The 15,467-nt window shown below is 57.0% G+C and overlaps 6 protein-coding genes across 6 annotated transcripts; 3 read left to right on the forward strand and 3 right to left on the reverse strand.

Moving 5' to 3' along the window:
* Positions 1-280: 280 nt before the first annotated feature.
* On the reverse strand, positions 281-1,089 carry ACO1O0_000425 (uncharacterized protein; the record flags this gene model as incomplete). The annotated part of the gene is made up of 3 exons (XM_083189924.1): positions 281-712; positions 818-874; positions 940-1,089. 3 exons carry the CDS (start codon positions 1,087-1,089, stop codon positions 281-283), a joined length of 639 nt encoding a protein of 212 aa, XP_083053783.1.
* A 2,650-nt stretch (positions 1,090-3,739) lies between these two features.
* Positions 3,740-5,416, forward strand: ACO1O0_000426 (uncharacterized protein; the record flags this gene model as incomplete). The annotated part of the gene is made up of 2 exons (XM_083189925.1): positions 3,740-4,004; positions 4,059-5,416. The coding sequence occupies 2 exons, from the start codon at positions 3,740-3,742 to the stop codon at positions 5,414-5,416; spliced, it is 1,623 nt and encodes a 540-aa protein (XP_083053784.1).
* A 326-nt stretch (positions 5,417-5,742) lies between these two features.
* Positions 5,743-6,993, reverse strand: CYS3 (cystathionine gamma-lyase CYS3; the record flags this gene model as incomplete). Its single annotated transcript, XM_083189926.1, has 1 exon — positions 5,743-6,993. One exon carries the CDS (start codon positions 6,991-6,993, stop codon positions 5,743-5,745), a length of 1,251 nt encoding a protein of 416 aa, XP_083053785.1.
* A 2,120-nt stretch (positions 6,994-9,113) lies between these two features.
* Positions 9,114-10,355, forward strand: ACO1O0_000428 (uncharacterized protein; the record flags this gene model as incomplete). The annotated part of the gene is made up of 1 exon (XM_083189927.1): positions 9,114-10,355. The coding sequence occupies one exon, from the start codon at positions 9,114-9,116 to the stop codon at positions 10,353-10,355; it is 1,242 nt and encodes a 413-aa protein (XP_083053786.1).
* Positions 10,356-10,794: 439 nt separating this feature from the next.
* Positions 10,795-11,803, reverse strand: RPF2 (rRNA-binding ribosome biosynthesis protein RPF2; the record flags this gene model as incomplete). The annotated part of the gene is made up of 2 exons (XM_083189928.1): positions 10,795-11,734; positions 11,790-11,803. 2 exons carry the CDS (start codon positions 11,801-11,803, stop codon positions 10,795-10,797), a joined length of 954 nt encoding a protein of 317 aa, XP_083053787.1.
* A 489-nt stretch (positions 11,804-12,292) lies between these two features.
* On the forward strand, positions 12,293-14,306 carry PEX5 (tetratricopeptide repeat protein; the record flags this gene model as incomplete). Its single annotated transcript, XM_083189929.1, has 2 exons — positions 12,293-12,466; positions 12,528-14,306. The coding sequence occupies 2 exons, from the start codon at positions 12,293-12,295 to the stop codon at positions 14,304-14,306; spliced, it is 1,953 nt and encodes a 650-aa protein (XP_083053788.1).
* Positions 14,307-15,467: the final 1,161 nt, after the last annotated feature.

A 15,467-nucleotide genomic window follows, 5' to 3' on the forward strand; every position in this document is an offset into this window, starting at 1 on the left:
TTGTCCGTGCCTTTGCACAGACACGTCAATGGCCCTGAATCGTCTCGTCGTCCTGCCCTGCTCGTCGTGCAGAGGCATGTATTCGTGTGTCAAATGTCAAAGTTTAATTGGTATCAGAGCTGGATGTAGTGTAATGTGACTCGCTAGCCGGCAGCGCGCCAGGAACGGCGTGGCGTTGGTAAGATGGGTGGGTGGGTATCTGGTCCCGAGGCGCCCATGTGCGGAGCCTAAGGGTAAAATTCCGCCCATGACCAGCGTGCCAGAGGGCCGTTGAACACATTTAAACCAGGGCAGCCACCAAGCCAAGGGCGGCCATGGCGGCAGCAGCCTTCGGACCGGAAGTAGGAGCGGCAAGACCATCCGAGACGGAAGTGCTCACGGGCTTCTCGCTGTTGTCGACAGTAGTGGTAGTAGGACCAGCGGCAGTAGTGCCAGCGGTGCTAGAAGGCTTCTCCTCCTCATCGTCGCCGTCCTCCTCCTCATCATCATCATCGCTGCTACCTCCCGTAGTGGCCTTGTTGGGGTTGAGGGTGGCGCAGAGATCGTCGATGTTGGTAGAGCAGGCCTCCTGGCCGTCGGCGTCACCGATGTGCTCCTGGATGCACTGGTCGAAGAGAGCCTTGCAGATGTAGGTGGGCATCGTCGTGTCGTAGTACTGCAGTCCGGGAGCGGACTTGTTGGCGGCGCAGATACACTTGAAGGAGAGATCGCTCTAGAAGTACAAGGGTCAGCAAACATCGGCGGTTGCGGAAAGAAGGAGCTACACAGGAGCGCTGCCTGGCACAACGCAACCGATCGCGGGTCATGTTGCACTCACATAGTCGCAGTCGTTCGTGCTAGCGTCCTTGTCGCAAAGGATGTTGCAGGTGTTGGACTGGCCAGTGCACCAGCTGGCTGTAAAGTTGGGTATTAGTGACCATGGGGTATATATATTTAAACCGGGGTCATTGGCGGTAACTTGCCTCGGGTTCGGTCGTCAATGAGGCTGATGTCGACATCAGCGGCCATGTCGAGAGAGCTCTTGTACTTCTTAACCTCCTGGGCCGAGACGGCACCAGCGGCGAGAGCGAGGAGAGCAACGGCGCGCATGTTGAGAGCTGTGGTGATACTGGGGTATGGGGTATGTGGGAGGGCGGTAAGAGTGTTCGTACGAGCACGAATTAGAGTGCGTGGTGATGTACACGACGGGTTGGGGAGATGCGCAGTCGGGTTGGGAGAGAGGGAGAGGAGGAAAAACAGGCGGGCGGGCTTGAGACGGATAGCCGGGACTTAAGAGATGCAGAACGAGGCAAGTGCTGGTCGCTGGCGGCCGGCTGCGACTGCAAGCCTGCGATTGCGGGTCGTGGTCAGTGAGAGACCAGACTCACCAGACTGGGGCCTTAAAGGCTTGGCCGGCCAGCCGGGGCAGGAGCAGTAGCCCCGTGAGGGCGAGGGAGCAACCCGGTTGCCCTGGTGCTTGCCCTCGGTGCTTCGTGCTACCTGCGCCATCGTACTCGTACGAATTCCACGTCCTTCCTGGGCTCATGTCTTTCCCATTCTTACCGGATACCCACTGGTACCTCAGATAGGACTGTCTTATTGAGGCTGGCTTCAGTTCCACGTTGATTGCTGCGACAATTTCCCGTCCTTCCGCTCAAACGGCGCTGGCGAAATGACGGGCCCTCCAAAAATCACAATCCGCCGACCCAGCCCAACAAGTGAATGCTGGGCATTGTCGCATCGGCCTCGGCATGGCGCTAACGCGCTTCAGCATCCAATCCATCACATTGTGGGGACGGGAGCACTGGAGCCCTCGCCCGAGTCACCGCTGCAGCGCAGTCCGAGCTTTTCTCGCGGCCTGTCCTTGCTGCTGGCTCCAACTCGTGCTCGTAGTCTCGTACTATGTAAAATGATATCGCAAAACAGCGTCGTCAGCTGCCACATACCATATCACGGCGACACCAGGGCGTCTCGTATCCTCTGGTCCCATCGATGCCTGCACCATGCACCACTGTTTGTTGTTGCCCTGGCTAAATTGTCTCACCCTGGCCATAATTTGTCTGGGACTTGGTGCGCAGTTGCTTGGCCCCGTTTGGGCCAGATGGTCAGTTGATAACAGCCCTGGAGCCGTCTACCCACTGCCAAGGCGCCCAGAGAACCATGGATTTGGCCTGGGTCGGCTCACAAACACACCACGACCTCCGCTTGAAACACGGGCTGCTACTCGTACTCCTTGCCCCGGGCCCTATCCGTACGTGAGTCGCGGATTTTGGGACTGCGTAACATTCCCACATCCCGACCATTGCGTCCATCCTCCCCCATCTTCGCCCATGAAAATTATAGCGGAAGTGGATACAAAGTGATAAAGTATTGGGCGTCGGGCGCTCGGACACGAACTCTCCAGCCTTGCGCCGTCGAGGCTGCCAATCATGCCCAAGTCCAGGCGGGTTTTCCAGCCATCACGCCGCCAGGTCTCCCTCCTCGGAGACACGGACATGGGCACCCTGCAGAGGAGAGACGGGAAGCAGTGGAGCTGATCTCCAGATTGGTTTCGTCACTCTGACACTCGCCAAGGTGCTGGTCCCGCGACATTCATCATCATTCATTCTCTCCCTCAAGCTTGGGAGGTTGGAGATTCATTTTTACGTTACAGTTGTTGAGCCAGCAGGCTGACCAGCCATTGCCAGCCTTGCGAGCCTCCATTGATACATAACTTTGTTTACCGAGTTGTTATGCAGGTCCACATGTGCTTGTGCCCGCCGTGGATGGGTGGCAGCTGCTGCAATGTTACCACTGGAATTTGGAATCCAAATATCGGGCTCTTGGCTGCCCAAAGTCCGACCGTTCTTCACCTGCTGCCCAGACAACCACCACCATCTCAAGAGTTCAGCAACCCGTTCCGTCGGACAACCCTCCCTTAACCCTTCGTAGTTCACTCATACATGCTACTCGTACAGAACCTACCCCGATATCGACCCCTCAGAGGCCCTCACCATCACCGTCGCATCTTCCCCGCCTTCAACCCACACAACCTTACACATGTCCAGGGACCTCTTTAGCCATAGCCAGGAAATATAGCCCTCGTTTAATGACCATTGTATGTTATTTTGATGCATGCGCATGTCTTGTAGTAGATACGTGCTACAGTATCGTACTTCCTGGGCAGAAGTTTCTCGGGTAAGTATAGATAAGTACGTAACCACATACTTAAGCACACGTAGTACGGAGTACTCCGTAGTACGAATACGGGTGGTAGAACGTGAAACGTAAGATGAGCATTTTAAGTTCATCTTATGACATGTTACCTTGCCCATATGTTATAACACCCAACACGGCGTCAGCAAGACATAAGTGTTATTCGAAACTGCCAGCTAGAAACCTAATCGGACTTACTAATGGCCTTTTAAAATTCATCTGCCTAGCTAGGGCAGCCGAGCATTATTCCACATCATCATTGGGGATGGTTTTAGGGTAGGTAGCTCATGGTATGTTTTGTGAGAGCTTGGGGGAGCACAGCTCTCGTACAGGGTAGGCCCATCCCCACCAGAGCTGTGGCCGCCTACCTAGGTAGGTACCCAGGGACCCTTGTGGCCAACCGCATTGCTGATCCATCATCCCCCGAACCAACGTCGACGTCAACTTCCAAACTACGCCTCCGACTGAATTCCCCGCCGCTCAAAGCTCGTAAACCCGCACTCGGCCGGTTTTTTGGACGAAAGGCGGCGAACAACTGCTGTCCCCCCAAAGCGCCGTCGAAGCCATGGATCAGCTCCCGCGGGAGCTTATCGATGCGATCCTACAGCAATGCGCGGCCCAAGGCCCCAGAAACGTTATCCTCGACCTCCGTCTCGTCTGCCGCACCTTCAACCATGTTTTGAAACCGTTTGCCTGCCGAACCCTCGGCCTTGACTTCTCGCGACTGAGCAAGACGAGTGGCCGCGAACGCCCCCAGATGGACGCCCTGCAGACCATAGGCTACCACTGCAAGAGCCTCTACATAGATCTCATGGTCTTGCGGGATGACTGTTCGTAACTTGGCACGCTCGGTGTATAGGAGGCTGCTGCTAACAGTTAAATAGTAGAGGTTGAGTTTCTCAATACCGTGTTCAAGCGGGTGGACTCGATGACGGACTTCTGCCGCACCCTGCAGACCGAATACTGCATGAACAAGACCTCATTCACGGAAGTAGAATATTACACGGCTACTGAGGACATCCTGTTCAACTGCCGAGAAGTTGACCGACTACGACTCAATCTCCCCTTCCAGCTGGTCGGGCGCCACTGCAACGCAGCCACCATGATCCTCGCCAACACGTTCAAAGCCTTTGCGAAACGACCCGAAGAAGACTCGGCTAGCCTCAAGGTCCTGGTCCTGGAAAACCTACCGGATATCGCCGTATGCCATTTGTGGATGAACCCGACGGACGTCATGAATATCATGACTGTTCTGGGGGATCTGGAGCACCTCGTCATCACCCTCCGACGACACGAGATGGATCCCCAGCGATCAGGCCTCTTCGGCTCGTGTCTCTGGAGCATGGTCGGGAACGCAGAGCACCTGCAGACCCTGTGCTTTGTGGGTATGGACCACGACGACCGGCCACCGCGTGGCCTCAAGCAGACCAAGTTCTGGCAGATGGCGGCCGAAGAGTGGCGCGCGCGCTCCCTACCCGCGCCGCGCATCATGCTGTCGAACCTGACATGTCTGGAGCTGAAGCGCGTCGAGGTTATGCCGGAGGTTCTCATCAGCGCGGCTGAGAACTTTGGCTCCACGCTCGAGGAGCTATACCTTAACGAGGTCTATCTAAAGGCGGAGCAGTCGCGCGACTGGAACTCGGACTCGGGCAAGGTGCTCTGGATCGGCCTGCCAAACCAGCGGCCCACCGACGACTGCAAGTGGATCGCCATGGAGCTGCGCAGCCTGCTCCCCAACCTGCGCATATGCCGGGCCTCGTTCCTGGCGTACGACCACTACCTGCGGGACGACGAGGCGCGCCACCCGGAATTCGACCTCATTGACCCGTGCGGGCTTGGGCGCAGCGTGTCCCAGCGCTTCGTCGAGGTCGTCACGGGCATCCGCCAGCCCAACATGCCCACGGGCGAGCCCGTCGAGTTCCTCCCCGCCGACTCGGCCCACGATCACCTCCTCGCGCGGCTGACGTCGCGCACGCGCGCCCTCCGCGTCACCGAGTACGACACCAACGCGTACCAGACCGTCGTGGGCAACACGACCTCGCGGTGGCACACGCGGGGGATCGACGGGCTGTTCCAGAACTCCAACGCGAGCACGCTCGACAAGCTGCACTATATTGCCGAGACGGCGTGCCAGGGGATGAACGAGATTCACCAGCGGCGGAGCGAGTGGACGGCGGGTAACAGCATGGCCAACGAGTATACGGACAATCTCTTCAACATACCCGGGTTGGACGAGGCATGATCAAGTATTTTTTTTTTTTGTTTTCCTTCTTCCATTTTTTTTGATACAATGGGCACCGAGGTAGCAAGCGACATCGCAGGTTGTAGAGTATAGTATGATTTTTGTATACCCTGTAATAGCTTATCTAGGAAAAGCTGCCATGGCGCCATCGACACCGTCGGCGCTGCCATATAATTAGCAGTGTTTCATCAATGCACAAACATCATCGCCGATTCATGAGTCCCTAGCCGCCTTCTACAAGTAGAACGCTATTCTTTGATTTTTAATATACTGCTCTTTCTACCACCCAACAATTACGTCTATTGTGGCATCGTAGGGAAGACCCATCATTGCCCATTAACACCGTTCTTGTGCGACCCCACCACCTTCTCCACGGCACGCAGCACGTCATTCTTCAGGTCCTCTGCATCCTCAACACCGCAGCTCACGCGGACGAGGTCGTCAAAGACGCCGACGGCCTCGCGCTGGTCGCGGGGGATGCCGGAGTGGGTCATGCTGCTGGGCAGCTCGACAAGGGACTCGACGCCACCCAGGGACTCGGCGAGGGTGAAGATGCGAGTCTCCTGGCAGAAGCGCTCAGCGGCATCGTGGCCGCCGCGGATGCGGAAGGACAGCATGCCGCCACCCATGCCGTCACGGTGCTGCTTGAGAGCAATCTGACGGTGGGGGTGGGAGTCAAGGCCAGGGTAGTTGACCGAAATGACGTGGGGGGACGCCTCGAGGGCGGTAGCGACGGCGATGGCGTTGCGCGAGGCCTCACGGGCGCGGAGATGGAGGGTCTTGAGACCGCGGTGGGCCAGCCAGCAGTCAAAGGCCGAGGGGACGGCGCCGATGGCATTCTGGAGGAAGCCGAGGCGAGCCTTCAGGTCGGGGGAGTTGAAGGCGGCGACACCCATGACGACATCGCTGTGGCCGTTGATGTACTTGGTGACACTGTGTACGACAATGTCGGCGCCGAGGTCTAGGGGATTCTGGACGTAGGGGGAGAGGAAGGTGTTGTCGACAACAACGAGGACACCACGCTGATGGGCGACCGAGACGACAGCGCGGATGTCGACGAGGCGAAGAGTTGGGTTGCTGGGGGTCTCGATCCAGATCAGGCGGGTCTGGTCGGTGATGTGCTCGCTAACGTCGACCTCGATCTCGGGAGTGAAGGTGACGCGGACACCATGGGCCTTTGCGACCTGGGTGAAGTAGCGGTGGGTGCCGCCATAGACGTCAGAGACGGAGATGACGTGGGAGCCGGCGGCGAGGCTCTGGAGGATGATGGCGGTGGTGGCGCTGCCGCTGGAGAAGGCGAGGGCGTAGCGGGCGTGCTCGAGGGCGGCGACGGCCGTCTCGAAGTTGTCACGGTTAGGGTTGGCAGAGCGCGAGTACTCGTAGTCGCCGACCGGGCGACCGACGGCCGACTGCTGAAAGGTGGTTGACAGCGAGATGGGAGCAATGACAGCACCGGTGGTGGGGTCGTGCGGCGACCCCGCGTGAACGGCCAGGGTGCCAAAGTTGTTAACGGGAGAAGGAGGGCGAGGAGGAGTCTCGACGGCGCCGTCCACGGCGGGTGCAGTTGTGGGAGACATGATGATGGTCTTTTTCTGGCTCTCGCTGTCCTCGATGATCCAAGAAGCGGCAGTAGAGGTCACAGTCTGGGAGGTGCAGAATTTGGCGACTGTGTTTCAAGGTCGGCTTTTATTTTTTTGTGAGACCGAGTCAAGATAGTACCTGGGTTTCAAGGGTTTCAAGGGTCCGGCGTTCGCTGTGGTGGATGCAGTGGAGTCTTGCCGATTCTTGGGCCTTTTGTTTGGCTCTCCGACTTGCCGAACGAGGACGGTGGGACTTAGGAGGGATGCAAGGGAAGAGAGGTCAGGAGACCAGCTGGAAAGACCAAAATCCTAGGGATGCCTCGATGATATATAACGAGTTTAATGGTATGTTTTGAGATGACGCCTTCCGAGACTTGGGGGGGTTAGGCGCGGTTGCGAAGGCGGTCAGGAGGAGGCAGTACTCGTAGAAAGATGTAGTTGGGCGGGAAGTTTAAAAATGATGCCATCGCTCGCTCGCTCCTGCTGCTCTTTATACCCTTGCCCATTCTTCCACGTCCTCCGAAAGGAGTCTGTCTTCCGTCTCCAGCCGCTGGGGATTGCTCAGATTGATTAGGTCATGTCGGAATCAATGACACTCGGTGAACACAGTGGTCCAATAAGTTCCCCCGTCCTTCTGTTTTGAGTGACCAGCCCTCTGCTAGTGTCACCAGCGCAAGTGCAGCGTGACCCGAGTCGACGAGTTTTGATGAGAAATCTGCTCGGGAAAGAGCTGGATTCCACATGGTCTGAGACGGAGCTAGACTGTGACGTGCAGATGGCTTACTTGAGCGGAATTCCCGTTGGTAAGCTGTCCATGGATCACGCAGACTCATGTGGAGGCTGCATCTGTTGTTGGTGGCATTTGTTGGAGGCGGCCAGCGCCGGTTTGTCATGGCTTGGAACGGTCAGTTCGAAGCCAAGAGAAAGGTCCCGGTGCCAAGGACACGTAAATAATCGCCTAAAATGTTGCTTTGTAGGACCTCTCCAGGACAAAGGTGACCTTACTATGTAGATACCTACCACCCTTATCATGAAAAGGACAGAACTGCCAGTCGACCTGCACGGCAGTCGTCAGAAATGCAGCAACCACGTGGTTGGGTGTATCTCTGGCAAGGAGTAACCATGTGCAAGCAACCAAAAGGCGTAGGAAACCGTTTTAGAACCGTTGAGGCCACAAATATTTTTCCAATTTTTTTTTTTTAGCGATTTTCGCGGCAAATAAATTAGGTAGTTTTAGCGCCGGGATATTATTTCGTGAAGTTCGCACAGCCAAAGTGGATTAGTACTACTTAAGTACGGATACCTTACCTTATGAAGTAGTATGTACGGAGTACATAGCTAGTAATCTGTACAAGCGCCGTGTATCCGTACTAGAAATGCTCTAGCCCTCTGACGCCATTCTTGAGAATTATCCGTAGAATGCGGTGCCGGGCTCGGACAATCTTTACACCCCGGTTGGCCAATGATAGCCCTCTGTGGCTGGACTGCCCACATGGAAGTTCATTTTGTGGCAGTGCACATCGGGAACTGCCAACTCCATGCCCACCCCTCCAATCGCGGCCACGCCTCATCCCCAGTTTCCAAGGGTCTACTCCAAACATTCCATCACAACAGAACCCGCCTTTTTGCTATCGCTGGAGGCCGATGCACCATTCACGACCACCTCAAAATCCGCTACAGGAACCCTGAGCTGCTATTTTTGACGAATACCCTCGCTCACGTGCCCCATGTCTTCTTAAACCGACGTCGAGCCAAACGTCAGGACTTGGCCATGCTGCCATTGCAAATGTCATCTTCACCTGCCTCGGTCCTTCACGTGCGTTCGACTATTTCTCGGTGACGACGGTTCAACACCTGCGACAATCCGAAACGATGCCGCCTCGACGATCCCACAAGAAATCTCGTGCTGGGTGTAGGAGATGTAAAGTACGAAAGATCAAGGTATGCGCCCTCCGGGCCCTACGGAATGACGGCTGGAATACTGACCAGAGACCAAGTGTGATGAGGTACACCCACGGTGTGGGAACTGCTTGAAGCATGGCGTGGTGTGCGATTTCGAGTCGCCCGACGCCGCAGATGACCTCGCGTCTGTGTCCACGCCAACCGCGCCCAGCCCAATGCCCACGCCGGCATCACTCCATCCTCCGAATGGGACCTCAAGACGGCGGTCCCCCACGGTCCCGCCGACAACTCCCCGTATACCTCCGCAACCTTCGCCTCCGGATGTCTCGAATGCGAGGAGCCAGGTCGGGAGGCTCATGGAGCTCCGGCTGATGCACCAGTACACCAACGTCACAGCCAAGACGCTCCTCACCGACTCCCCCACCACCCAAGATATTTGGCAGCATGCGGTGCCCCAGCTGGCTTTTGCGGGACGGACATATCTCGCCGACGCCATCCTCTCGGTGGCTGCCCTGCACCTGCGATCACAGACCCCCGAGGACAAGGCACTTGTGCAGGCTTCGCATGCATACGCGGCATCCACCTTGGCGGAATACTGCGCCTCATTGGAGAAGGGCATCACATCGGAAAATGCCGAGGCGCTCTTCCTCACAGCTTCTCTCATCGCCTTCCAGTCGGTAGCATCACGAATATTCGCTAAAGACGATGCGGAGCCCGACTCGGATGATCCCAACGCCAGATATGCGCTCCCGTTACCCTGGTTCCATGCCTTCCAAGGTGTGAAGACGGTGGTAGCGACCTCATGGCAGTGGATCCGCAACAGCAGAATTGTCAAGAACGTCATCGACTCCCAGCCAAGTTTGCAGCTGGACTTGAACCCCTTGGGCCCAAACTCCTTCTTCGGACATCTGTTGGAGGGGCTAGACGATGAGCTTGCCCAGGAGAACCCGCAGCATGTTCAGGCGACCACCCAATGCTACTCTCACGCTGTTTGCGTTCTCAATTGGGCACACAAGAGTATGTATCCAGCCGCAGCACTCGCATTCCCCGCCACGGTTGCCCGTCGTTTTCTCGAACTCGTCGAGCTGAAACGACCTCGCGCTCTTGCCATCATTGCCTGTTTCTTTGCCCTTCTCAAGCGGCTAGATAATGTATGGTGGCTTAACGATGTGGCGAGGCGGGAAGTTATGGGGCTTGTCGGTCTATTCGAGTCGGGGTCAAAATGGTGGCGGCATCTGGAATGGCCAGTCCGCATCGCTCTTTGGGACGGCAACACGATACCCCCGGAGGTCTGGGGCGCGGACTGGGAACACGCTTCCCACAAGAGCGACGGCCAGGGTTTTGTTAACCACATTGAGCTGGTCGCAGAACTAATGGGTCAATCATCCCAGGATTTTCTTCACGTGGCGACGCCTTTCACCGGAGAACCACCCCTGACTGCAGAATCCCCCGACTAGGGCGCGGCAGATGCTGCTCTACTTTGGCGGGAGAGGAGGATTTGACTAAAAACAATTGCATTTTAAGAGGCGTTGTAGGCTATATACCACTGGTTCGGGAAGAATACGTTTTGCTGGCTCGTTTAACTGGTCTCGTTTATATGTGTTGAGGAACATTGGCCATTTGCGGCGTCTTAGGTGTACTATAAAGCTAGCTTGGATAGCATTGAGCGCATAGTGAGAATGACGTTATTACTGTGATGGATTGTCCAACTCTTTGGGTTAACACAGGAGGCTTGTTGTGCGGAAAAATGGCTTTGTGGACATGCTCGATCTTATTTGTACATCACTTGGACACATCGGGTGAGTGTGCGTATATGCGAGAATCAAATAGCACATTTAACATATGTCCTCTTTGGACGCCCAACTCCGTGCGAAATCACAATAGCACACTCTTCTCTCATTGCCGTATCCTCTTGGTGCCTTCCTCGATAATGTCCGCGGTGGGCTCCCCCTCCTCAACTCTCGACCTCTTTAGGCCCTTCATCTTCCTCGTCTGCAGCTGGCCGAGGTCCTGTCTGCTCAGGTGGACGCGGCCCATCTTGTCGCCCATGGAGCTGACCGAGATGTTCTTCTTGGTCTTCTCCTCGGTGCCGCGGGGCTTCTTCATGGCCTCCTTGCGGGTGGCCTCGTCGGGCTCCTTGGTGCGGCCGACGCGGAAGTCCATGCGGGGGCCCATCTCCTCGACCTCGATGCGGGGGAGGCGCTGGCCGCTGCGCTTGGTGCGGATGAGGTAGGTACGCATGTGGATGACGGGCTTGGCGTCGCCCTCGCCGGGGGTGTCCTCGGCGGTGACGGAGACGATGTACTGCAGGCCCTCGACGTCGATCTTGTCGGCAGGCTCGCCCTTGAAGAAGTCGGTGAGCATGCTCTTGGCGAGGGTATACTCGTTGGACACGGGGCTCTCGAAGGCGGTGCCGGCAAAGAGCAGCATGGGCTTGAGGCCGACGGCAAACTTCTTGGTCTTGAACTGGGACAGGGTGCGGAAGGTGGCCGGGTCAAGGTAGAGCTCGAGCATGTCAAAGACCTTGTAGGCAAAGGTGCGGACAAAGGTCAGGGCGTGGGGCCGCTTCTTGCTGCTGCTGCCAAAGACGAGCAGGCTGGCGTCGTTCTTCTCGGAGAAGAACTCAAGCGAGGCAGCGTCGTCGAAGGGGTGAATGGGGTTCTTCTTGGTGAACTTCTTGGCCAGGGGCTGGCGCATGGCGTGGAGGTCGGTGAGGGCATCCTGGACAACCTGGGAGCAGGTTGTGCCGCGGAGGAACAGGCACGACTTGGGGTTCTCGATGGCCTTGGGCTCACGCTTCTCGAGCGCCCGCTTTGAGCGGGCATTGCGGGGTTTTCTGAGATAGTTTAGCTGATGGGGTCATGGTAAATGGTCTGGGAGAAGGCACTGACACTTGGCGAAGCATCTTGGCTGGATGAATTGATTATGCACCGAGTTCGTGGTGGCCCTTTGGGAGGTTGGACTGATGTTTGGAAGTTTTGCGACCAGAAAAAAAGTCGTTATCGATAAGATGGTTCAGGTGCAGCATCCCCCGCCGTCACGTGTTGAAGACCCCCAAATCGCCCCAGGAGTTGAAGAGCCTAGGCGCTGGACTGGCCCCTGGGGAGAGCCTGAAGGGCCAAGGCCGCTGACCGGACTGCCTCGGTATTTGCCCCGCCACTCGGGCTTCTGCTGCTGGCTCCAGGTGACGTTCTGACAAACCAACCTTGGATCCCGCGGTCCCCCTGCCCAATCTTGAAGTTGCCCTGTTTCGTTTCTTCTGCCGTTATCCATCAATCTCGACTTCTCTTCTTCGTCTTAGACCTTAGCGGAACGTCCCCTCGTTTGCTGATTGTTACCGGCTTGTACTTGTGCCACTCTTCCGAATCATACCATCCTCCGCCAATTCGCCATCATGTCCTTCATGGGAGGGGGGGCCGAGTGCTCCACGGCTGGCAACCCGCTGAGCCAATTCCAGAAGCATGTTCAGGATGACAAGACCCTACAGCGAGACCGCCTCGTTGGGCGTGGCCCAGGCGGCCAAATGAATGGTTTCCGTAGCCAAGGCGCCAATGCTTCCCAAGATGAGGTTCGTCCCATGCACCCCTGCGCCGAGAGATGCGTCGAGAGACGGGATGGCTAATACGCAGTCGATATGGCAGATGGTCAACGGCTTTCTGAACAGCGGGCCCAGCCTCCAGCAGGAGCCAGCCATGCCGGGAGGCCCAGCACAGCTAAGTCCGATGCAGCAGGCCCATATGCGAGCGAGCTCTGCGTCCCCGGCCTGGGCGCAGGACTTCAACACCCAGCCGGGCATGGAGTCGGCATTCAAGCCGCCGCCCGGAACCCATTTCAGCCCCGAGGAGTTTGCGCGCTTCCATCAGATGAATGGTCCGGCGTCGTCGGCACGGTCGAGTCCGATGCAGAGCAACGTCGCGAACCAAATGCCCCAGCAGCGGCCGATGCTCGGGCAGAACATGATGAACATGGGCATGGGCTACGGAATGTCCGGCCAGACCATGTTCCAGCCCATGTACCAGTCCCACCAGAACATGCGCCAACAAGAGCCCGAGGGCAAAGGTAAGGGGAAGCTCGTCGAGCTGGACGACACCAAGTGGGAAGAGCAGTTTGCGCAGCTCGAGCTGCAAGACAAGGAGCAGGTCCAAGACGAGGCCAACCACGCCGAGCGTGAGCTGGAAGACCTGGATAAGGCCATGCAATCAGAAACTAATGAGTTCGGTGACTTCGAATCCATATGGAAGGGAATACAAGCTGAGACGGCTGCTGCCAGATCCATGGTTAACGAGGAGCAATTCTTCGACCAGTTCGATAACGAGTGGAGCAACGACCTTATGCCCGATTTCAACGGCCTCGGCGACTGGGGACGATTCGGCGACCCCGTCGTCGAGAACTACATGTTCGAGGAGGACAACTTTTTCCGCGACGAGAAGAACGCCTTCGACGAGGGCGTGCGGATCATGAAGGAAGGCGGAAACCTCTCCCTGGCAGCGCTAGCATTTGAGGCTGCCGTGCAGCAGAACCCCGATCACGTCGAAGCCTGGGTCTACCTAGGCTTGGCGCAGGCGCAGAACGAGAAGGAGACGGCTGCCATCCGCGGGCTCGAGAAGGCCATGAAGCTGGACCCCAACAACCTCACGGCGCTGATGGGGCTGGCCGTGTCCTACACCAACGAGGGCTACGACAGCACCGCCTACCGGACACTGGAGCGCTGGCTCTCGGTCAAATATCCCAACATCCTCGATCCCAAAGACCTGCACCCGCCGGCCGAGATGGGCTTCACTGACCGGCAACAGCTCCACGAAAAGGTGACCAATCTCTTTATCAAGGCGGCGCAGCTGAGCCCCGACGGCGAACACATGGACCCCGATGTCCAGGTCGGCCTGGGTGTCCTGTTCTACGGTGCCGAGGAATACGACAAGGCGGTGGATTGCTTCCAATCTGCGCTTCACTCGTCCGAACTGGGGACTACCAACCAGCGCGAGCAGATTCACCTTCTGTGGAATAGGCTCGGCGCCACGTTGGCTAACAGCGGACGTTCAGAGGAGGCCATCGCCGCCTACGAGCAGGCACTGTCTCTGTCGCCCAACTTTGTCCGCGCACGCTACAACCTCGGCGTCAGCTGCATCAACATCAACTGCCACCAGGAGGCGGCGTGCCACTTCCTCGCGGCCCTCGACATGCACAAGTCCATCGAAAAGTCCGGGCGCAGCAAGGCCTACGAGATCCTCGGCCAGGGCGCCGGCGAGCAGGTCGATGAGACCCTGGACCGCATGTCGGCGCAGAACCGCAGCAGCACCCTGTACGACACGCTGCGGCGCGTCTTTACACAGATGGGCAGGCGGGACCTGGCCGAGAAGACGGTGGCCGGCGTGGACCCGGACATCTTCAGGCCCGAGTTTGACTTTTAGAGGAGGCGGGGGAGAGATATCTACTTTTCTTGTGAGTTGGAGCAATGCATGATACTACATATTTGGCGTAAATGTCAAAGGCCGGGACACGAGAAATATGGCTGCCGCAGGAAGCGGCCGCCTCTTGTATATACTACTACATATTGAAAGATCTAAAGGGATTCATCATCAGTGTCAGCAGCAAGCCACGAACCACCAACAAAGACGTTTGCGATGCTGGGCACTCCTTTGTCCCTCCAACGCTCGGCATTCCCAACAAATTCCTACACCGGTTCAAGTCTCGTCATCGCACAAGCTGAAGCGAAATGAAGGCCCGTACGAGTACGCGTACCAAAGCTGTCCTCTGTGCGTTCCCCTTGGAGCACTTCTGAGCCTTGTCCTACCCACTACCTGAACTATCTCACCAGGACTCATTCCTTTGTGCGCGTGCCCATCTCAGCAGGACAGATCTCAGCACCGGGTCCCCTTTCCACACATATTACGTATATAGGGAGCTGCCAAGGGTCGGTCACACGCTACCGAGTACGCGATTTCACGGTTCAGACCAAAGCCGAGGCGGCAGGTGGCTCGCCTTGCGACGCCCATCACAGCGACCTGAAAACGGGAGAGACGGTCCCGCCTCATCAACTCTCTAGGCGGTGTTATCATTGTACTCCGTACGAACGTGGGGGGTACGTAATATCACAGGGAGGACTGCGAGTAATTGTCATTAAACCAAGGGGCCCTGGCCGCTTTGTCTCTCTGTCCTCCCATAAAACTGAACTCTGGGAGGGGGGAGTGACTCGAATAAGGTGACTATTCAGCCGGAACAAAGTGGCAACTCCTTGTTGCAAGGTGTTTGAAGAAAAAAAGCAATAATAGTCCCAAGGGTGTCAAATCCTGCGGTGGCCGCGTGGGAGCTACCGACAGGGAACGAGGGTTGTGAGTGACCAACTTGCCAACAACGGGAAAAGAAACGATCAACAACCAAAGGGGAGGGCTGGCAAGCTGGCGAACGGCTGAACAAGGATGGCGACACATGAGCGTGACCGTGGCTGACACTCAGATTGGCTAGGACGTTAATTAAACGGCCATTCTGTCCCTTTCTTTTTTCTTCTCCATCTAGTTTCCCGTGTGATGGGCGTCCAGGATGCAGGTGTCCCAATCCAGCAGCCTGGGACA

The sequence above is a fragment of the Amphichorda felina genome (genome assembly GCF_050947745.1).
Source record: "Amphichorda felina strain 45539 chromosome Unknown scaffold_1, whole genome shotgun sequence".
NCBI classification, from domain to species: domain Eukaryota; kingdom Fungi; phylum Ascomycota; class Sordariomycetes; order Hypocreales; family Bionectriaceae; genus Amphichorda; species Amphichorda felina.